This window comes from Abrus precatorius, unplaced genomic scaffold (genome assembly GCF_003935025.1).
Source record: "Abrus precatorius isolate BTA unplaced genomic scaffold, Abrus_2018 Scaffold3, whole genome shotgun sequence".
In the NCBI taxonomy this organism is placed as follows: Eukaryota; Viridiplantae; Streptophyta; class Magnoliopsida; order Fabales; family Fabaceae; genus Abrus; species Abrus precatorius.
The window spans coordinates 20,771,537-20,796,000 of record NW_020874373.1 but is presented as its reverse complement, the minus strand read 5'-3'; the positions used below and the strand labels follow the sequence as shown (position 1 = coordinate 20,796,000).

Sequence of the window (24,464 nt, the reverse complement as noted above, 5' to 3'; positions counted from 1 at the left end):
TCTTTAAACAAGATCCCAACTTTTAATGTTGTGTATGAACAGTTATATTTGGAAAACTAACTCTACAGTGTTGTAACTGTTCTCAATTATTTCTTATAAAATTATTTGTGCTATAGATAAAAACAAGTTATTCTCGTTACTTGTTTATTAATTACCTCAACGATAAAGTAGAAGAAAATGGTGATGCCCCATAGTCCCAAACACTGGGAGCGAGAAATAGATCCTGCATTTAATTAGGTCGTATTCCATTCATTGCCCGAAATGATCATTGGAGGAGTTTTGGACGGAAGCGTGACTCTGTTATTTTACTTTGTCACAGTCACACAATGACGCACGCTCCTCCTTGCTTCATTTTCCTTCCCAACTTCCATGAACGAAATTTAAAATAAAATTCAGTTGCACCCTCCGTCTCCGCAACTCACACGCCACTTCCCTCATTTTCATCTTTCACTCTCTCTGTTTCCCAATTCGGTAATCCTTCTCTCTCTCTCTTCAACTTCTTCTCCGCCTGCGGCAACGCCGCCGCGCCGGAGTTGTTTAAGATCTATGCACCGAGATTGAACTTTTCTTCTGCTTTTTTAAAACTTTGATATCTTGCTATAATCACTTTCGCTTCGGTGTTAGTGGATTTTGTTTTATTTTTCATTTTTTTTATTTGTGGAATTGTAGATCTCTGTTTTAGCTGTGGAAATTTGATCTGTTTTGGCAACTGAAGCTGTTCGATCGATGCCTATTTGAATCTTAAGTTGGAGCGATAGTTGAATCGGTTGCGATCTGGTTCCGGCGATGGAAGAGTTTCTATTTTGGTGCTTTGTTTAACTACGTTACTTCGGTGTTCGTGGAGCTTGAAGCTCTGTTTCAACCACCGGCACTTGTTGTTTGATTTCGAGCATTGGTTGTGGTGAAATTCTTAGTACGTGCGTGCTCAAGAGCGAGCTAAGTTTGCAGTGATCTGAAGACTTAGAAGTAGAAGCTTCGTTCACAATGCCGGGTTTTAGGGCGAAAATTAGGGTTGGAATTTTGATTATTATAGTCGTTGGAATTTGTCTTTCTGCTTTGTATGGTTTGTTGAAGCCTATTTCTAATGGGTGTATCATGACCTACATGTATCCAACGTACATTCCTATTTCCTCGTCCCAAAGCGTTTCACCAGTGAAGTATGGCTTGTACTTGTACCACGAGGGATGGAAAAAGATAGATTTTAAGGAGCATCTCAAGAAGCTCAATGGTGTGCCCGTGCTTTTTATCCCAGGCAATGGTGGTAGCTTCAAACAGGCAAGGTCCTCTTTCTTCTTGTTTGGATTTAGTTGAAGTTGGTTTGGTGTTATGGTTACTTATTTAGTTGTGGGTTAAATAATTTCAGGATGCAAAAGAAATATTGTATAGTATTTGGTATAAAGTTTGAAAACAGGGAAAATATTACTTCTCGATTTGAGTGGTTTTAATGATCTAAATATGTTCTTACTTCTTAGATATTGGAAGTATACTTTTTTTCAATTTCTTTGGTAGTATGTTGGTTTTGTTGTGAAAGGCTGATCTGAGAGTGTTTAATATAATATGATGACATGTAGACAAAAATCTACATATCTATTTTCAAAGCCTGAGGCTTGCTTCTGTACTGACTAAGGTATTTGAATTGAATCTAAATTCTAGGGTAACTTGACTCTCAATTTGTTCTTGAATGGTATTGTATATTGAGTTTGTGAAATTCCTCTGGATAGGGCAATGCCACTTCCTTTTCATTTGTGGAATTGAAAAACCAGGAAAAGAAGTAAAAACAAATAAAAAATGGAAAAATATAGCATAGGTCCCATATGATTTAGGAAACTAACCTTAATAATGATCATTGGTTCAGCTGTTTCTATCATTGTATTTTTATTTTATTAATTCACCACTTTTGTAACGTAACAGCCCAATTTTTGTTTATTTTATTAACATTTTTTTTATTTTTATCCACATAATAGGTGCGATCTTTGGCAGCAGAATCTGATAGGGCATATCAGAATGGCCCCCTCGAGCATGCATTTTATCAAGAAGCTTCCCTAAGACCTGAAGAACGGGGTGCAGATATAAATTTATCTGGTTTCCAATTACCCAACCAGTATACCAGCAGGCTAGACTGGTTTGCTGTTGATCTTGAAGGTGAACATTCTGCCATGGATGGTGCGATTCTTGAAGAGCACACTGAATATGTTGTATATGCTATACACAAGGTATCACTATTATCATTTTTAGTTTATATCATCGGGAAGAATATGAGTACTGAATAAATATAACCAGATTGTAATCTTAACTCTTGAATTAGTTTATTTTTGGTTTGTATATGGCTGATTTATTTTGAATTGAACGTGTTATCATTATCATTCAGCCAACCTGTTCACAGTAACGGTATAAATATTCTTGATGAATTGAAAGTGTTGTTTCTTACTATTGATTTTTTATTATCATCATCATTAAAATTCAATGAATTAATGTAGTGTTAGATTGACTTAATTAAATCCATAGCTCTGTTTTCAATATCTTACTGCATGAAAACTTTATATATTGAATCTAGTTTTCGATCACAAGTTAAATCCTTAGCTCTGCTTTTAATGTCATAGTGTGAGTATACCTTATCTATTGATTCTATTTTTAGACCATCTTGTGGTAGGAAATAAACCCATTGGCTTTGTTGAAGCTTTGAATAACATTCTTTTGTTTTCAAATTTAGTCTTTATAGGTCTGTGCTATGCACTCCTTTCTTTCTTCAGTTGGTGAGTATACCTGATCTATTGATTCTATTTTTCGACCATCTTGTGGTAGGAAATAAACCCCTTGGCTTTGTTGGAGCTTTGAATAACATTCTTTTGTTTTCAAATTTAGTCTTTATAGGTCTGTGCTATGCACTCCTTTCTTTCTTCAGTTGGTGCTGTCTCTTATGTTTGTACTTTTCTATCTGGCTTTACTTTGCTTGAAGCTGGTAATTCTTTATTTGTTCAATGCTTATGATGTGGCCTTGCTTGCAGATTTTGGACCAATATAAAGTGTCTTATGATGCTCGAACAAGAGAAGGTGCTGCAGTTTCTGGGAGTTTGCCAAAAAATGTGATATTGGTTGGTCACTCGATGGGTGGTTTTGTTGCTAGAGCTGCTGTTATTCACCCTCGTCTTAGGAAATCAGCAGTTGAAACTGTTCTTACACTTTCAACCCCACATCAGTAGGCTTTCTTTTTCCACTTATTGTATTTGGATGCTCTGCTTAAATATTTGATGGGAGACATATATTTTCTTCAGATCACCTCCTGTGGCATTGCAGCCATCATTGGGTCATTACTTTGCACGTGTAAATTCAGAATGGAGGGAAGGATATAAGGTTCAGACCACTAACACAGGGCGTTATGTGTCTGATCCTGTACTCTCTCATGTTGTTGTTGTATCTATTTCTGGTGCATACAATGATTACCAGGTATTGTTAATGTGTTTTCACCTTTCCCTCTATATGCCGTAGATGTATCAGCAATGATATTTAATAGAGAAAGATGCCTCATGTGCTTCAGAAGATTATTTTGCCTTATGCTTTGTTCAATTTGAACATTTTTCTTGATTGTTCATAGGTAGTTCTCTTGTCTTCCCATTTAGGGACATTCTTAACTTGTGGCCACTTTTTTGAGTTACTCTAAAACTATCAGTAAAATGGCATCTTATGTATTTTCTTGAAACAAAATTTGTTAACTTTTTGAGCTAAATGAATATTATCTCCACACGGGGTTAGATGGTTCTTATGGAAATTGATCTTTTGTCATAACCATGGTAGTTAAAATCGGGATGCGAATCGTAAAATCCTACGATTTTACGATTTATCCCAGCCAATCGATTTAGAGCGCAACAAAAATCGGAGCTGACTGAAATCGGTGTGAAATCGCGATTCAGATCGGGAAATCGGTGAAATCCTGATTTACTCCCGATTTCAGCCAAACACGGGTCGGATCGTCAAATCGGCCCAAATTTTATATAATTCGAGCCCACCCAGCTTTTTAATTAGGCGCGAATGAAATCCTGAGCCCGACACAGCTTTTTAATTAGGCGCGAAGGAGTCCTGCGTTCTTATCTTCTTCATTGAACCTTAAGTGCACTGTTAGCTAAGTGCTCTTCTTCTTCTTGGCGATTTCTCTGGTTCTCTCTGCCCCAACCTACTCATTAGCTATTTTTTTCTCATCTTCCTCTTGTTTTTTCGTGGATTATGCTTAATAGTTTTCTTATGAAATATGAATTATTTAAGTACTTTTAGTGATTTAATATTTTTTTTTTAATTTCAGCTATTTTATATGCAGAATATGAACTTATATTCATGTATATATAATTTTTGTAAAATCTTACGATTCGATTTACGATTTTTACTTCTCTTAACGATTTTAAGTAAAATCCCGATTTTAACTACCTTGGTCATAACCACTATGGATGTCCAACTTGGTACAGTCTGAGAGTCACATTTCCAGTTCTTTGTTCAAATATCTTCATATTTTAATGTAATTCCAATTTCCCAAGTTTACACAACTGCTACATATGAACCTTGACATATTTTTGATTTATTTTTTGTTCTTTCTTTTCTTCAGGTACGATCAAAATTAACATCACTTGATAATATTGTGCCCCCAACGCATGGCTTCATGATCAGCAGTACAGCCATGAAAAATGTGTGGTTGTCAATGGAACATCAAGCTATTTTATGGTGTAATCAATTGGTTATCCAAGTAAGTAAATTTCTTTGTCAATAACATACACTTAGTTCTCCTTTATGCGCTCCTTATCATTTACATTCTTATCTAGGTATCACACACACTTCTTAGTTTGATAGATTCCAGAACAGGCCAACCTTTTCTGGATACTCAAAAGAGACTTGCCATTTTTGCAAGAATGCTGCGGAGTGGAATATCACATAATTTCAATGGGATGATGCAGTTACCCTCTTCTAAACAGTCAACAAACATTCCTATCCAGAATACAAAAGATGCCACTGGTATTAGATGCTGGTGTTTCTAATTCTATTCTCACAAAGCTTAAGCTTACTATAATCTACTTTTCAATTCTTGCATTTAGTTTATCTGACAATTCCATTGAAAAGCTTTCTGGAATCATCTAATAATCATTCCAGCACTATTTTATTTGTATACTGCTGTTGACGCATGCAGTGGTAAAATGAAGTTAGATTATGCTTTATGGGCAAAGAATATAGCTTTCCATTATTTCCATGTGCTTTATTCTGTAACAATTGGTAAACCTCTTACAAATGTTTACCATCATGATTTTTTCTTAACTCAATGGTACAACTGCAGCAGCATACAAACATTTTTGAAAAATGACATTACATATCAAAATCATTACTTGTTACAACATGGTTTCTGTTTAGTGTTTCACTAAATATCATCCGTGTCAATCTTTGACATATCTTGTTAATTTGGAATACAAACTGCCACATTTGTGCAAAAAAATTTATTCATATTATATCACGGTGCAGGATCTCAAGTGCATAGGCCGATTGCATGTCCTTCCAATATTCATTGGAATGATGGGGGCCTTGATAGAGACCTATACATTCAGATAAATGAGGTGACTGTGTTAGCAATGGATGGTCGAAGGCGGTGGCTGGACATACAAAAATTGGTATTTGTTTGTTTCTTGTTTCTCTGCTACAATATCCAAAATACTGAACAATCAAAATACATAGCGGAAAAAGTTCTGTGGAAACTATAGGAACATTGATAGAGAAGGAGGAAAAGAGAGAAAGAAATATTGAATAATAGAGTATAATATTGATATATGGTGTGTGATGATTTGTTACAAATAAGACTCCTAATCTTTATTGAATAAGGAAACAAATCCCGGAATGTAATGAAATATGGAAATTGTTGCAATTATTAATGAGCAGCATCTAAATCTTGAATAATGGGCTGGTGGATTTGCAGTGTAGACTTTTCCCCTCAAGAATTAAATCCACTTTGTTTGTGTCCTCCCTTGCCGATGCGAGACTTTTTTTTAAATCTGCAGTTGTGACTTATTTGTTGCCTGCAATGGTTGCTTGGGTCTTCCTCACTCAGCCCCCTATTTTTTGTTCATTGTTTTTGGACTTTATGTCTTAGGACCAGAGGTCCTCTTTGGGATCCTCAATGAATTGTGAAGCTATATGGGCTTTGATACCTTGTTGAAATAATGAATGAACCCTATCTGAGTTTCTATTTTACATTTGGGCCTGTAATTAAGAGTTGCTGCTTGTTGGGGTAGGGGAGTTTTAAGGTCGGGAGCTTCATAATGAGTAAGACACTACAATGCAATCTCAAAACCTTAAGGCAATGGGTGGATGGATCTATCTCCTTATAGACCCCTAACTTGCCCAGATCCCATTCCATATGAGACTAATTCACACTTGACTCCAACATTGCTCTGTCCAAAATGCTGAAGGCAATTTGGACTTGGCCCTTCAAGTTTTATGTCGACTTCAATTGTTACCTCACCAGTTGATGTGGGACTTCATTCTCCAAACAGAAACTGCCTATAAGAAATCATGTATGATGCTTTGAAATATTCTAAAAATACAATAAAAGATATTATAAGATATTTTCAAGATATTCTAACACTCTCCCTTAAGTCAAAGCTTACAAAACATTAAGTTTGTTACATTAAGCGTATGAAAAGAAAATAAACTAAAAAATATAATGCAGTGGCAATTGAAAATATTTGGGGTTTGACATATGGCTAGTGTGTTTGGGATTGGGGGGCTTGGTTGCATCTAGGACAAAGGTATACCTTAATAAATGCAACCTGCCACTTGAACCATATGGATCAAAGGACCTTATAAGTTGCACAAATTTTGCTACATGCATCCTTTAAAATAAAATAAATCTTATTTTGTTTTACTTTAGAAATTATTAGTGGGAATGCTTAATTTCCATTATAATGTTGAACACTTCTGTACATAGTAATAATTGTAGAAATAATAGGGGTGTCAAATGGATGAATTGGGTAAATTTTGAATTGAATTATAATGGATGAGTAAAAAAAAAAAAAAAAAAACCATTAATCCATTTATAATCTGTTAAAAATGTATTGGAAAAAATCTAATAACACATTAAATAAAAAACTATTCAACCCATCCATTAACCATTTTTGGATGGGTATCCAACTCATCTATTTATATTCTATTTAATTATTTTCAAAACAGTTATAAAATAAAGTTCAATATTTATACATATTCTTACATCCAAATACTAGAGTCTAGGACCCATCCCTTAAAGACTTATGCTGAATCAAACAATTTTGGACTACTTGATCCAATCCAATGTTTATTATGCACCTAATAACAAATGGTGATGCAATCTATTATGTATCCATTAATTTTTATTTTTATAATTGGATGGTTTGATTAGTGGATACATAGATTCAATTGCCATTTTTAAGAAATAATGATATTACCATGAATAACTTTGTTTCACAAGTTTCCATTTGCTATTGGAGATTATCAGAATGACATCTAATTAGGCACTCAGCTTCCTGATCAAGTACATCTTTCAAGTAGTTGTTCAAAGGAAAGAATTTTAATTTTGAAGGTGTTTGACCATTTTATCTTTTCTAATTTTGAGGATATCTGCTGAATTATGTGTATAGAAGATATAAATTTTGTTCATTATAAGCATGACTTTTTAATGAGTCAGTGTCAGATTAAATTCATATCCTGATAAATTTCCTAGTTTCAAGGTTTTTAAAATTTCCAAGTGTTTGTGTTAGAACATATATAATCATGCGATGGTGCAGCAGTTCAACCATTTTATCTGGATGTGTAGGGGTCAAATGGAAAAAATCATTTTGTGCTTGTGACCAATCTTGAGCCATGTTCTGGAATTAGACTTCATTTGTGGCCTGAAAAGGGGAAATCTGCTTCAAATTTGCCTCTCAATGATAGGGTTGTTGAAGTAACATCAAAGATGATGCGCATTCCCTCAGGTCCAGCGCCCCGACAGGTATGTTATGCCTCTTTCTGGACCTTCCATCTTTCTTGTTTGAATTATTTCTTACACAGAGGTTGGCATCTTTCTTTAAGACATTTTGAGGAAGAAGTTTAATTAATTTGACAATAATCATAGTTTTTAATCTGCATTTTTTAACAGCTTGAACCTGGCAGCCAGACTGAGCAAGCTCCTCCATCTGCTGTATTTTGGTTGGGTCCTGAAGATATGCACGGTTTCAGATTTCTTACTATCTCAGTTGCACCTCGTCCGGTACCGTTTAAAGTTTTGAATGATTTCCTTTTAGATATTAAGAAATGCTTATCATCTGATCTAAGGGGATTTCAGAAATTTTAGGTTTGTTTATAATTCCCTTTTTCCCGAGGTCTCTTAGGTCTGCTTGATTAGCAGTGTTTGAGATTTCTGCTTTTTTCATTTTAAATTTCCATGTGGAGTGGAAGCCTGTATGTTACTTTTGGTCTTGCAAATACCTTCTGTATAAAATTAGAAGAGTAAATATACAATTTGATCCCTAAAAGTGGCATCATGTTTATGTTTGGTAAAAAATTTTCGTTTTTTAAGAATTTAGTTTTCAAATATTTTAACTTACTCATATTTTATTTCTTCCCTCACAAAAATGTAAGTCAAATGGGAGTAAAAATGTAAAATATGGGCAAAATTAATGTATTTGAGGACCAAATTATACACAAACACTTTCAAGGACCAATTAGTTCCCAAAAGGGCCAAAATGTAAGATAATTAACACATTGAAGGGCGAAATTGTGCAAAGCAAAGCTTTCAAGAAGTAATGATAGAGTATCAGTTATACGGACTAATTTGTGTATTTACTCAAATTAGAAAGAAAGATGCTTATGGATGGACTGTGTGTTGATTACCAAGTGTTGTTTATCTTTTTCTAATCTTAAAATTTCTTAAGTAAGTGTAATTTCATGAGGCTATTTAATGATATAATTATGACTGAGGATGGAATAATTGAATCATCTTGCCTACTAATATGATGTATTTCCTATATGGTCTTTGTTGTTGAAAATGTATGTTCCATATTTGTACATGTTTAGTGACAATGTGGTCCTCAGACTGTTTCAGGAAGACCACCACCTGCAGCATCCATGGCAGTTGGAAAGTTCTTTAACCCAGGGGAAGGAAATCAGGAGTTATCTCCTTGGTTTATGCTTCAATCTACCTATTCTCAGAAGGTTGTTATTTTCATGGAATGTTGACTAACCTATATTGACTATATTGTAGTTTTTTCACTCCTATGAATTTATTTCTTGAGTTTCTTTTAATTGCAAGGCTCAATATTGTTACATCAGCAATTGTTCTAATTTCGGAACGGTTGGTAGGATATAGACCTTGTATAGCTTCAGCTTTTAATTGTGATGCTCACATGCTGCATTCTAGAAATTCAACATTGGTACTATTATCAGGGTTAACCAAATATTCTGCTTTTTGTCTTATTAAGTTGCATGTAACCAAAATAAAGATATAAATATGTAAAAGTTTAATTAGAAATGAAGTGAAATTATGCTGTTATGATGTTAAAATATGTTCCTAAAAAAAATATGGAACAATTTTTTTCCTTCCATGATCTAAAGCTTAACTTTGATATGTTATGCAGGATTTGTTGTTGGAAGAAGCTCATCCTCTGGCTGTCAAATTATCATTTGCCATCAGTTTGGGTCTTCTTCCTGTTACTTTGTCTTTGAAAACTGTTAGCTGTGGAATTAGAAACTCTGGACTTCCAGAAGAGGAAGCTGGAGACCTTGAAAGTAGTAGTAAGAATCTAATCCACTTCCAACTGGACATTAGGTTTAGAATTTTATTTTCTGTGATAGCGTTTTCAATGTTGGGCTTGTTTTCTGAACTTATATGGCATCTTGGTGTATCCACTATTAACAATGCTCTGACCTGTGTGCTAAAAATCAGTATAACACAAGTTTGTAGTTAATTGAAATATATTTTATGTGAAAATTTTTAGGTAGTAATAACTCCAAAGTAGATGAATAGTTTATTACATTACCCTAAAGGGATTATTTATTTATTTTAAATTCACTTGTCAGCATTGATGAACTTTGATTATACCTAGTAGATGTAATATTTACAAACTAGTTTGACTAAAAGATCTCGTTATTTCTGCAAAAAAACCAAGGGGGGAGGGCATTGATTCTTTGCATTCAATAACAAGAAGTTATAAAGATAAAAATTGAATCAAATGAGAGAATAATAATTGCACATAGTACAATAATAGAGTATTGAGAGAGCAATGTGCAGAGTCAACCTTCCTCTACCATAGCTCAAAGCAGAGTGTATGGTGGCTTCTTTCTCTCAAATATACCAAAAAAAAACCTTCCTTTATCTACACCTAATATTGAGTAATCTTGATTAAAAACTAGTTCCTAGAATACTATCCATACTCTTCAATTTTCACTAGAAACAATAACACTTGTATATTTGAGCTATAATAGTGAACATTCTTTCTACAATAAATTTGCAAGTGTACCACTCAATATTTGGGAGAAAAAGGGTGTTGCAAGGATGAAATAATTTTCTGCCATTCACTTTGTTTGATTTTTCAAGAGTATCTAGCCAATTTGTTTCCTGGACTTTTGCTAGCTGTTGAAGAGATATTAGGGTTCAGAAATATCCTCCTTGATGCATGGAACTTCTTGCTTGCAAAACATGCAAATTTCATAATAGTTACTTGCGTGTCCAATAGGAGCTATTATAGTTGCTGGATTTTACTGTTTTGGCAGTGTCATTTGTGAATTGTGATATTATGAACGAGTGATCCTTTCCTTATTAAAGTTGGATCCTAATCAAAATACAACAGCAGCCAAGCCTTATTTCACTAGGTGAGGTTGGCTACATGAATCATATGATGCCATTGAGCTCAATCAAAAACCAAATTTTTAGAAATCTGATTAATCAAATTGTCTCTTTTAATAACGTTGTCTAAGGTTCTTTTGGTCTCTCTCGACCCCTTTTTACTATACTAAGAGTCATGCAATTTACTCTTCTTACTAGCGCCTCCAAAGGTATTTTCTTCACATGAATGAACCACCTTAAACAATTTTTAGTCATATTTTATATTAGGCTTAAATATGTTATTGGCCCTATAAATATAGGTTGTTTTGTGATAAGTCCCTATAAAATTTTTTGATATGTTGTAGTCGCTGGAAAGTTAGAAACGGAGAGCCAACTTAGTACTCCATGTCGCTCTCGAGACCTGGTCACTGTCTACGTGGCATGCCACGTCGTTTTTAAATTTTTTATTATTTAAAATTAATATTTATAAATAAGTCTCTAGTAATATTTTCTATATTTACAAATAAATCTTCTCCACTTTTCTCTTTTTTTCTTAACCACTCCAATCCAAATGCAAACTGAGAAAGAAACAAAAACCAGATCCACTTTCTGAACCAAAAACCCAGGAGCAACACAGCATCCAAGTCAAAGACTTTTAACACAAATGCATGACAAGTCATTAAACACAACATTAAGCCAAGTCCAACTTTACGGGGACTTGGTTTCTTGGTAGTGAATCTTTCCAAGAACAAGTTTGGAGGTAGCATTGTGTTGAAATTTCCCACTTTCCAAAATGCTTCCTTTTCATCACTACAAACACTCAATCTCATACAACAGGTTCGTCAATCTACTACACCTCTATGGTTTCTCAAACCTTAAAAGCTTCGACCTTTCCCACAACAACCTCGGAACATTACCTTTAGGGTTCCAAAACCTCACACCATTCTACACCACCTCGATCTCTCAAGCTGCAGCATCAAAGGAAACGTAAAACCCATTTCTTTCCTTCCCTCACTCTCCTACTTAGACTTGTCTAACAACACTTTGAACGGTAGTTTCCCCTCTGACTTCCCTCTCCTGAACGCCATCAAATTATTGAACATATCTCAAAGCATTGGTTACCTTAGACAAGTTCAAAAAGTTTGCCAAATCCGCGTTCATCCACGCTAGCAACAACTTCAACTACAACTAGAACACATCCAACACGCCAAAAATTAGTTCAAGTGAAAACCCAAAACCCAAAACCCATTCACGCGAAGCGGAGAGCAAAACAAAAGGCAAAGCAAAAGTCAAAATGCAAAAGAAAAACGAAAAGCATGATTGCGGGAGTGTCCTCTGGCTCAATAGCTGTGGTAGTGGTTTTGTGTATATGTGGTGTGTGCGGTTACAGAAGGAAGAGCGAAATGGCGAAGAACAAATGGGCAATATCAAAACCGGTCCCAATGAGCATTAAGATTGAGAAATCAGGACTGTTTGCGTTTGAGACAGAGTCAGGGACATCATGGGTGGCTGACCTGAAAGTACCCTCTTTTACACTTGTGGTGATGTTTGAGAAGCCATTGATGAACCTGACAGGACCTCATCGCTGCCACGTCACACTTCAGCAAGGACTCTCTCCTCGTTGAGGAAAGCAAAAAAGGGAGAAGGGAGAAGGGAGAAGGGAGAAGGGAGAGGAGGGGTATGAGAGAAGAGAAAGGGATTTATTTGCAAATAAAGAAATACAACTTGAAATTTATTTGTAAATATTAATTTTAAATAATAAAAAAGTTTAAAAATGATGTGACATGCCATTTAGGTAGTGATTGGGCCTAGAGATAGTCACGTGAAGTACTGAGTTGACTCTTCGTTAGCCAGTTCAGTACTTAACAGAGAGGGGGTTAACGACAAGAACTAAATCCTAAATTTTCAACTTTCTAGGGACTACATCTTAACAAAATATTTTATAGAGACTTATCACAAAACAATCTACATTTATAGGGACTAATAACATATTTAAGTCTCTCTATTATAAGTGTTACTTTAATATTTTTTTCGTATACTATTATTTTGTATTTTATCTTTTCTTGTGTGTCTACTCACCACCTTAACATTCTCATTTCTGTCACTTCCACTTTTTTCTTGTGTTGTTCTTTAAGACCAAACATTCACTACTATATAGTATAACTGATTGTATTGCAGTATGATCAAATTTTTCTTTCAGCTTAATAGGTACTTTACGATCACAAATAACTTGTGATGTCTTTTTCAACTTTAACCACCCAACTTGTATTTTGGGAGTAATATCTTCATTAATTTTTCCATCATTTTGTATAATTGATCTTAGGTACTTGAAAACTAAAAACTTGTGGTATAATATTATCTCTAATTTTAACTTTCAACACATGATCATCATCTTATTTTTTACTAAACCTACAATGTGTATACTCTGTCTTATTTTTACTCAATAGAAAAATTGTCTCCATTACAATTTATATAATATAATTTTTTTCCAAATATTTTTATAAATTTGTTGTCAAGGAATTCATATATTTCAAATTCTTATCAAATCAAGTTTGAGATTCAATCAAATATCATCTATTAAATTTTAGTTCTAGATATTGCATGATATTTTAAACAAATCAAATTGAACATTATATAGAAATTTAATAAATCAATCACAATAAAATGTAATTTAAACCTTTCAAGATCCCCCATTGACTACATATATAGCCAAAGTAGAAATTATAAAGGTTAAGACAATTCTCACTTTATGAGTTAACTTTTGGAGTTGAGTTTGACCCATGTCTAAATTTAAAATGGTATCAAGGCTTATTATAGTTCTGCTATTGGGTCATGCTTGATTGTAAAAATAAGAAAACAACTTGGCCATACGATTCTTTTTAATGCAATTAACTTCACTCTGTGAATTTTCTAGTGCAATTTACTTGGAGTTGTGGCTTTCCCAATTCAACCTACTTGACCTTGAGACTTTTCTAGTGTTATATATATATATATATATATATATATATATATATAGTGCTATAATGTCTATGCTTTAGATGTCTAACTTTGGGTGTGAGGAGTGTGTTGAGATTTGACATCGACCACAAATATAATTAAAGTAGAGTTTATAAAGAATAAAGCAATCTTAATCTAACGAGCTAACTTTTAGAGTTCAGTTAGATTTAAGTTCAAATTCAAAAAAACACTTGTAATTTATTCAAGTAGCACACATTTTTCACACGATCTATAATGTATAAATCATCATCAAATCATAAATTCCAACTATTCCCTTTGGATTAACACATCTAAACACTCATCAATCAACACAACAGATACTTAGACTAGCATATCTGCACCACATGCCTTTTCTTTGCTGTTAGAATGTTGGTCAAACAGCCTGGCTTCTTCTCTTGTAGCTTGTAGCAAGAAGCTGTTACACTATTTTGTTTGTACTTGAAGTATTGTTACACTACTTTCCAGGAGTTGGACTGAGGGGGCTTTTGGAAGAACTTATGGGGAGCTTATGAAAATAGTTTATGACTCTCATATGCTTGTTTTAGTTTATTTCTGTTAAGATGTCTTACATTGGCTAGGAATAGAGTTAAAATACTCCTTATAAGAACTTGAGTAGTCCTCCTCTTGCGAGCTAGCTTTTGGCTGTTAGATACAAGTTTCTTAATATGATATTAAAGCTTATCCATTTTGAATATTGGGTTACTCATAGATGTCCAATCCTATTGGGCCACCCGGATAATGTCTAGTCCTGCAAACTTCATGCACCAAATTTCCAGCTTTGAGTGTAAGGAGGGTGTGTTAAGATGTTCCACATTAGATATAAATAGAGTCAAAATATTCCTTATAAAGACTTAAGTAGCCCTCCTCTTACAAGCTAGCTTTTGGAAGTGAGTTAATATAACTAATCAAAATAAGTTATTTTAGCTTATTCCTTTAAGTTTCATGGTCAAATATATGGTATATGCCCTCATGTAATAAGTGTTTAATTGTGTACCCAAACATACCCTGAATACTATTTAATTCATACCTAAGTACTGTCAAAACATGCATTTGATCACGACAGACAAGGGTGTCTCCCAAATGATTTTCCAATGTATGGTTTATTTTCCTATGGGTTTAAGTCTTTTGTATCATTGTCTACTCTCTGCATATTTATTTGATGTCAGCAGTTCAAATACTAGAGCAACTCAAGATGTATTCAAGGTTGGGGCTTGGAAATTTACACATTATAGCTTTTATACTTGATATTAAATTTGAGATTACACCTCATATCACTCTATCTCCAGGATGGTGCTATTTATATTTATTGGTTATAATCCAAAACCTTGATCAGAGTCTTTATTCTCAAGCTGTTTATTTTCAATAGATATTTACATGACACCGTAGTCAGGAGATCAAAGGTCATGAATTGGGACATACAGGGAAGAAGACAGGACTAAAGGAGGGGGATAAATTTGAAACTGTAGGAGATCTCTCCAATAGCTTCCAAAATGTTACCAAAAGATATGATATAATTTATCTTTTATGATAAAAGTTGGGCTTGAGCATGATTTTCATTTATGCTTGCTGTTGAATGTATTATAAATTTATGAGGATTATTTTTCTGCAGTGTTTGTTGTTTTCTTTCAGCTAAGATAACTGTAGCTGGGTATTTCAGGACTCTGCAAATTGCGCTGTTTTCCACCTGTTGCACTTGCTTGGGATGATACATCTGGTCTTCATATATATCCAAATTTGAACAGTGAGACAATTGTTGTTGATTCCTCACCAGCACACTGGGGTTCAACTCAGCAATCTGAAAAAACCGTTGTTCTTTTGCTGGTATGAATCACCTATACATAAAATTGAGCTGTTTTCCACTTAAATTCTTCAACAAATAAAGCAAAGGGTTACTTTCATTTATTGCAATTTATAAGGGGATGCCAATTGCCAAATTACCTATTTTCTGTGACTAGCTAGTATTCTGGCAGGTATTGCAATATATTTTTTGTTGAATTTCTCCACTATTCTACAGGTTGATCCACATTGTTCTTATAAGAGTAGCATTTCAATTTCAGTCAGTGCTGCTGCAAGTAGGCTTCTGCTGTTGTATAGTCCGAAGGTATGAATTTCTGTTATCCTTATTTTCATAATTGCTTATCATGCATTTTTATTTGTTTATTTGGACTTCCAATGGTCTCACTTAGTTGTAAATATTTCCATTGGAAGTTTTGTATTGTTTATTTTCTTTCGTGTAGTTAGGAGTTTTTGAGTGATTTACAATGGTAAATTGTTTGTTTGTGCATATGGTTAATACATATTTAATACTTGCTTATTTCATTCTCTCTTCATGCTTAGTGGCATTGTATGATCTATGTAACTAATCTCATCTAGTGGGATAAGGCTGCTTTGTTGTTGTTGTCGCTGGTTCTCTCTACACATCCATCCACTTAATATGTGAATTCTATTGCATATAAAATAATTTTGTTTATTGGCTGTTTTTATGCAGATAGTTGGTTTCTCTATTGCTGTTCTTTTCTTTGCTTTAATGCGGCAAGCATATTCATGGGATCTTGATCTGCGGATACCATCAATGCTCACTGCTGTGGAATCCAATTTGACACTAATATCACATTTGTTTCCCCTAGCCATTCTACCCATTTTCTTTTCCTTTTTCCTTTCGTTGTTGATGTCTCAGCCACTTCCTCCATTTGCTAGCTTCATTGGCATCTCTCTAATTTGTTATATATTCGCAAACGGGTTCATTGCTATTCTAATTTTGATATCTCACTTGGTATTCTTTGTGGCTGCTGTTATCCATATTTTCATCAAGACAAGGTTAGTCACTGATTTGTTGCCACTTCGCACCCTAAATTTTGCTACTGATACGTCTGCTAATGTCAAGCAGTATGCCTCCATATTAATAGGAATTGGGCTTAGTGAATCACTTCCTTTGAATATCTTGATTTATTCTCTTGTCTCTACCAATAGAGTTTTATGTATTTGCTAATCAATCAAAGAAATGCTAATCACATTTCTACATTTCTAATGATAAATGACATGGATAAATATTTTGCAGGTGGCAAATGTGGGAACGGAATGTTTGCTTTATTTTTCTTCGTTGGTTTGTTAATAATTCCTCTAGCTTCTTTTCTCTAAAGGTATAGTACAACCTTATATATTCATGTGATTTATAGATCAAAGATGTTGTAGTTGGGTTTCTTATCTGCATTTTGTAGGTCTAGTTCATCACAAGAATTCATTTTTGATTTGCTTATCTTTATGGGCAAAGGGATAGTAGAATCGAGGTGGAAAGTAGACGAGCCTGGGTGCTTATGTTATGATAGTGATGGTTTTTATGACCTGTTTTCTTTTGTACTTCAAGTTCAGCACATTGACCATTGAATCTTGGAACATATTATATAGGTGGTTCAGGTTCTAAGAGCAAATCCAGTACTTGTTTTGGCACTCACTGCAATGGTCTTGTCAAGCTTGGTTCATCCATCCTTTGGTCTCCTTATACTTCTGTTCTATCACTTCTTCTGCTGTCACAATGCACTATGCAGGTATATCTATCTACATTTAATGCATTTCTTTATAGTTGTTACTGCAAAGGATGCTTATAATTTCAAATGTTTATCAATGAATCTTACATGCAACTGACAGATACAAGATAATTTAACATTCTTTCCTTCAGTGTAATTTAACATTATTTTTTTTTGGGGGGGGGGGGGGGGTGTGGGGTGGGAGGGAGGGATTGAAGGGTTATGGTTCAGAGGTGCTGTTGTTTAAATGCTTTTCTCATTCCTGTTTTCTATGCGGCTAATATGCTGTTGTGCCAATAAAGGAGAAAAAATAAGTGATATGACGGAAGTATAAAAAGTTTGTATTTTTGTGTGTACTATGAATGTGATTGATCTTGAAGGAATCACAGGGTTTATTGCAATTTGGTAGTAATTTGATTTAATTCTTATTGTTGCACCTCTAAATTGACAGAAAATTTTTAATTAAAAAATGGTTCCTATAGGTAGTTAAGATTGGCTTCATCAAGGTTAAGGATTGGATACTAAGAGATTTTAGAACTTCTAAATCCATTTGATATGTTTTCAACAGATTTGGCTCCTCTAATATACAGGCCCTCTTTTGGAGGATAAAGTGTGCAGTAATAGTCATTACTTAGATATCAACGATTAAGAGTTTAGTAACTTCATAATTTATTTCTCATGTGCTTGTATTTTATCACAATTTTAACAGTTAACTTTTCAATCAACTGTTATTATTGCACTTTATGCTCTAAAGTGTACTCCACACTTTAAGGGAGACAGTAGTTATAGTAATTGTGAAAGATGAGTACAAGATATTGGGTTTTCAAGTTTGAAGTGCGAAACATTTAGATGTTACTATTAATTTGAAATCATTTGATACTCTCCTTTAAGAATGAATTGATTATGGGGGAGAAGATGACATTTCCTTTCTGTTGCCGTGGGGGAGTTTGAAGAAGTTAGGAATGTTGAACTTTTGCTGGTGTGGCTCATACACAAGAAGTGAGTTGAAGCTGACATTGCAACCATGGTAGTTAAAATCGGGATGCGAATCGTAAAATCCTACGATTTTACGATTTATCCCAGCCAATCGATTTAGAGCGCAACAAAAATCGGAGCTGACTGAAATCGGTGTGAAATCGCGATTCAGATCGGGAAATCGGTGAAATCCCGATTTACTCCCGATTTCAGCCAAACACGGGTCGGATCATCAAATCGGCCCAAATTGTATATAATTCGAGCCCACCCAGCCTTTTAATTAGGCGCGAATGAAATCCTTAGCCCGACACAACTTTTTAATTAGGCGCGAAGGAGTCCTGCGTTCTTATCTTCTTCATTGAACCTTAAGTGCACTGTTAGCTAAGTGCTCTTCTTCTTCTTGGCGATTTCTCTGGTTCTCTCTGCCCCAACCTACTCATTAGTTATTTTTTTCTCATCTTCCTCTTGTTTTTTCGTGGATTATGCTTAATAGTTTTCTTATGAAATATGAATTATTTAAGTACTTTTAGTGATTTAATATATTATTTTTAATTTCAGCTATTTTATATGCAGAATATGAACTTATATTCATGTATATATATAATTTTTATAAAATCTTACAATTCGATTTACGATTTTACGATTTACGATTTTTACTTCTCTTAACGATTTTAAGTAAAATCCCGATTTTAACTACCTTGATTGCAACTCTAAAAGCCCATGCTTCAGCTTTTATATGCAATCATTTAAATGCAAAATGATGAAAAGTTTTTCTTTTAGAAAACAAGAAAAGGAAAAAGGGAAAGTAAAAAACATAGAATTCTTGGAAAAAATAATTCCATAGTATGAACAATTAAGGGCTCAAATAATTTAGTCAATAAATGTGTATTCATTGACACGTCCATAATCCCTAGAAGATGCTATCTGTATGCAACAGTAACTGGGCAACTGAAGTAACTTCAATTATGTAGAGGTGAAGATATCCTATTTTATGTATTTGTTATTTTGATATATGCTTGATGAGATTGTAAGAATTAAATACCAAGAGCAATGCATAGGGAAAACTACTGGGTGTGTGGGAAGATGCTATTTGATTGGAAGATTATCTGGGAAACTAACATACATTTGCATCAGTAAGATAAACATTTTAAATACTGGTGAAGATGTTGAGACGTACTTAGTTAGATTTATACAACTTTGTGTCTTTCACTACTCATTTTTACAAGTGTTTGACTATTGTGAGGCTGAAAATTTTCTTTTGTTTTTCTAGCAGTTTCCTGACGGCATCTTGTCGCACCCAAGAACAGAATAATGAAAATTTTGATTGTAACAGTGAAGGCTACAATGGGTCTGAAAGGCTAAAGTTCAAATTTGATGGAAGTTTTAACAGGACTTTCCCTTCAGAAGACAACTCCAACAGTCCAGACTCATCAAAAAGTTTTGGTGACTCCCAGTTAGATTTATTTCACCATTGCCATGGCTTATTGATATTGCATCTTGTTGCAACAATGATGTTTGCACCATCTGTTGTAGCTTGGTTCCAGGTATAAGATATATATCAATTGTTGTCATGGTAACATTCTAAACATATTCTGTTTTATGCAACCACCTTTCATGGGGATTTTTCTAGGGAGGCCCTATTGAAACAATGGGGAATGTGGTTGATGGTTAACCATAGCCTCCTGGTGAAGACTAGGAGAGATAGCAGTTGTGCTATATAATGCCAGTACAACAAAACATTCTTATCTCCACTGCAAAAGCATTGCAGTTCATTATTAAGAAGGCAGTAAAATATGTTTACAAGATCTCTGACCCAGAATTTAACGTATGATTTTGTTTCTCCCTTCATGGCTAGATAGATTACTTAGATGCCAAACACTTATAAAAAAAACACATTTTTAATTTTCTTTTATTGTTATATTTCAATGGTTTTGTTTCTCTTTCAAAAAGATGAAATGTGTTTTGTTGAATGTGCACGGTGTTTTCATCATTTTGGGTATGAATAAGAAATAAATTAGTGCAGTTGAACTTCAATTTGAATGTGAAAAATCTAAGCTCTGCTTTTTGTTAATTTTGAAATTTGCTATTTGATAGAAGCATAGTTCATGGCAATTGCTAGATTACTACTGGAAAGAAAATATACTATTACCGCTTATGATTGCAATATACCATTTATTTGTTATTTGATAGAAGCATATTTCATGCTGGAATTCTCTCTTTTTTATTAATTGCTTTTTAATTAATAATTTTGCAGAGACTGGCATTGGGGGAGAGCCTCCCATGGCTCCTGGATTCAGTGCTATGTATTGGCGTCATTCTTCATGGCATCTGCAACTCAAAGCCCGAGTTTAACTCCTCCTTCTTGTCCTTTACTGGGATCCCCATCCGCAATGTTCAGCTATATTTTATCTATCTCATTGCTGGATACTGGTCCTATTTTTCTGGTCTGACTTTGGCTCCATACAGAGCGTTTTATGCTATGGCTGCTGTGGGGGGCATTTCCTTTACTTTAAGGATGATGCATAGACGAAACAGAGAAAAGAAAGAGGTTACTTATAGCAGCCGAAAGCATTCTCACAGGCATTGACAATTTTGAAAACCACTTTTGTAGAACCAGATAGTAGGATGCCACGTGTATGTATGTGTAATTGTTTTGACGATGACGACTAATGAGTGACATTTGCCATCGAGATGGTGCGCCTAGGTCATTGCTTTTAGATATTTGATTTCTAGTAAAACCAGCAGGCTTTTCTGGTTTAATGAGTATATGCTGGTATTCATGTGAGTGTAAAAACTGTTGTTGTAACATTTAGATGGTTAGGATTAGTTTCCTTTTCCCGTGCCATTGGCCTTTTTGCTGTTGTATCATCGTTGTACGAGGATATTCCACAAACACTGCAATTTTGCCTGATTGTTTTGGTGATCTTAATCTTACGTGAGATTGATCTTCTTGGAAATGCATAATGCATTGATTAAAAAAGAAAGAGGTTTCATAGAGTATAATAAGATAAGCTATTATAAAAAGTTTTTAAATAGCTTATACACAAACACACGTACACAATGGCAAAGTTAACTTTAAATTAAAGCATAACTAATAATAATCTATTCCGACAGTAGTAGTGTGTTGCTTACAAAATAGGATCCTCAAGGTAAAATTACAAGTACCCCAAAAAAATGGCTTGATAACACTTGAACAAATGTTAAGTACTTCTTGGGATGACTCATTATTTCTTTTTATCGATTTACTTTATTCCAAAGAAAAAGAAACAAATATTTAGGCTGGATACGTTATGACTGGCTTTTATATGAAAAAGTCTTGGCTGAAACATGCATAACAAATGACTTTTTATTTACCTATATTCTTTTTATAGGCTTTTATTTACCTGTGTTGTTTTTATTATTTAAGATTTATTAGATATATTGGATTGATATTATTTATCATTTTATATTTATATATACATATTGTCAAATATTTTATTTCTAATCTTAATGTCATAACTAAAATAGAACTCGTGGTTGATACTTGCTAAGTTATGAAAAGATATCACTTAAACTAACAACTCTATTTAGAAGCAAATATATAAAATAATAATTTTTTTTAAGACAAATCTATTGAAATTTTGATAAATTTCATCTTATTTCAATGTCCTAAAAATCGATTCATAATTCAACAACACCCAATGAGATTCAAGATTCTCATAATATCAATACTAAAATATTTATTACAAAACAAAAATAAGATTTAACTCGCCTACAAGTGCAGAGAGGCTAAAATAAATTAAAAATTAAGAGACAAGCAAAATAATGGAAGATTACCCGTGGAGATTCTATTAGGATAAGTCAAAGTTTCTAGAAGCCTGCAATCTTTTTATAAGATTTGTAAAAAATAAATTAAAAAAAAACAATAACATTTTCACAAATTTGATCATAACTAATAAATAAATAAATTTATAATGTTAAAGAAAAATATTCATTCAGTTAACAACTACAATGATATAATACACACATATATAAAAAAATAATAATAATTTTCTAAAACATAATAAATGAAACATATATAATATTATAAAGGTTAAACATGTAAGAACAAAAGTCCAAGATAGTTTCACTTCATTAGAGGTAGCTTCATCCAACAAGTAGTCATCTTCTTAATTATGTTTTGTCATAATTTATCTTAATCAAAACAGCTTTATCTCATTCAATAGGTGCATATAGATTGTTATTTTGATAACAGTTATGAGGTTCTAATATATATATATATATATATTTTATCATTTTACAAATATACTCATGTTATTGGACAAAATCCATATTGTCATAAGCTTTTATATGATAAAAAATAAATTAATGAATTTTTTTTCTCAAGTAAATAATTTTTAAACAATAATAACATGATAAGTAATTAGAATAATAATTATAAAATATGTCACTATGATGACTATCCATCCATAAACATTGAAGAACCAATTTGATACAGTGAGGAAAGTGCTAGTCAACAAATTTAAATACCAATAACATTTAATAAGACATTAGAACTAAATTTAATAATAAAAATCTTATATTTATACTCAAATCTCTAAACTGCACATTTTTTAAATATGAAAACTTGGCAAAAATAAAAATATTTTCATATATTTGAGTTTTGACTATACATTAAGAATCCAAATAAAAATTTTATCTGCAATAGATGATACCCTAAAAATTTACCTAAAGTTGTCTATGTAAAAGAAAAATTGATAGATTACAAAGATTTTTCTGAAATCTCAAAGAAAAGAAAAGAAAAGAAAAAACTAAGAAGAATACGAAAACAACAAAAATAAAATAAAACTAAGGGTGGGGAGAGGCATGACTCTGTTTTAATTCTAAGTTCATTTTACTTAAAACATCTTCACATAGATTAAAAAAAAATATATATTTTATTTATTTTTAGCATTAAAAAGTATTAAATAATAAATTAATATAAGTATGTCTTGTGTGGATGTACACACCCAAAATAATTACTTGATTTTGATTGTTTAGAGTTATATTTTAAATAAATGATCATGATTCTTTTTTTAAAGAAATTCACTATATTTTTATAATCAAAGATTTTATTTCTAATATTAGAATATATTCATGCTAGTAAAATCATATTTTATTACCATTTAAATTTACCTTTTAGCATAAAGATATGTAGTAAACACTAAATTAATAAATAAAATTTTATTCAAAGTTTGTTAAAAATAAATAAACAAATCATAAATAAGCTAATGAACTAAGATCAAGCTTAAATTGTTTTAATAAAGTCAAGCTTAAGGTAAAAATATGACTTGTTTAATAAATATATCAAGTTTGAGTTTTTTTTTTTAACAAATCAATCTTAAACTTTAAATGCTAAACTCAACTTATCTCATTGATAATTCCTTGTTGTGTATATCAGGTGTTTAAAGTTTAAATTAATAAAAGTGTTTTAGAAAATATATTAAAAATATTAAAGAGAAAGGAGGAGAATAAAGAGAGAGAGATAACTTACTTTTGAAAATATCTTTACTCAGGAATATAAATGAAATCAAAGTAACGTTGGGTTATAAAGGAGGAGGAGATCAGTGATAGTTTTTTAATAAAAAAAAATATATTTGGCAGTCAAAGTGGCATCGTTGCAACCAACGTTAAAATGGAGAAGGGGAATAAAAAGAACTAAGAGTGGGGATAGAACAAAATAAAATAAAAAATAACAAAATTTTATGGAAAATGATGTAAAATTTTTAAAATGGTTAGAAGTTTAATTTTTATTTTTTGGCATGAAAGTTTGAATTTCAAATAAGAAACTAATATGTTTCGTAATTCAAGAATCAGGAATAAGAAGGGAGCCAGTAGTAAAAGAATTTAATGCAATCAATAAAAGCTATAAAAATTAAAAAAAAGTATTTGAAAGAATATTTTATAAGTAAAAAATAAATTTATAATTGACAAAAGAGATTAAGAGAGTGTTTGTTTTTTTTTTTAAAAAAAACAGAAAACTATTTTTAAAAGAGTAATCAAACATACCTCCAATTCTTGGAAGAAAATTAATTACCCCATATTGCACTATTTTGATATCTTAGTATCACTAAGAAGTGTTCTAATTATTTTTGAAGTATACAACTTTTTTTTTCTTTCAATCGGTTGTTTCAATTAGAAGTTCTCCA

At 32.8% G+C, this 24,464-nt stretch overlaps 1 protein-coding gene across 3 annotated transcripts; it reads left to right on the top strand.

The window, feature by feature from the left end:
• The first annotated feature begins 258 nt into the window (after nt 1-258).
• LOC113861049 lies at nt 259-21,246 on the top strand. Of its 3 annotated transcripts, none has more exons than XM_027493651.1 (19): nt 259-471; nt 670-1,275; nt 1,965-2,213; nt 3,006-3,196; nt 3,273-3,444; nt 4,592-4,729; nt 4,806-4,995; nt 5,494-5,639; nt 7,814-7,990; nt 8,138-8,248; nt 9,073-9,192; nt 9,615-9,771; nt 15,456-15,619; nt 15,813-15,899; nt 16,287-16,615; nt 16,857-16,938; nt 17,204-17,343; nt 19,571-19,841; nt 20,552-21,246. In XM_027493651.1, the coding sequence occupies exons 2-19, from the start codon at nt 985-987 to the stop codon at nt 20,882-20,884; spliced, it is 3,348 nt and encodes a 1,115-aa protein (XP_027349452.1). In that variant the 5' UTR covers nt 259-471; nt 670-984; the 3' UTR covers nt 20,885-21,246. The 3 variants fall into 3 exon arrangements, with proteins under 3 accessions (XP_027349452.1, XP_027349453.1, XP_027349451.1); XM_027493652.1 differs by having other exon boundaries at nt 359-471; nt 19,631-19,841; nt 20,552-21,190; XM_027493650.1 differs by having other exon boundaries at nt 359-471; nt 19,568-19,841; nt 20,552-21,190.
• The last annotated feature ends 3,218 nt before the right edge of the window (nt 21,247-24,464 follow it).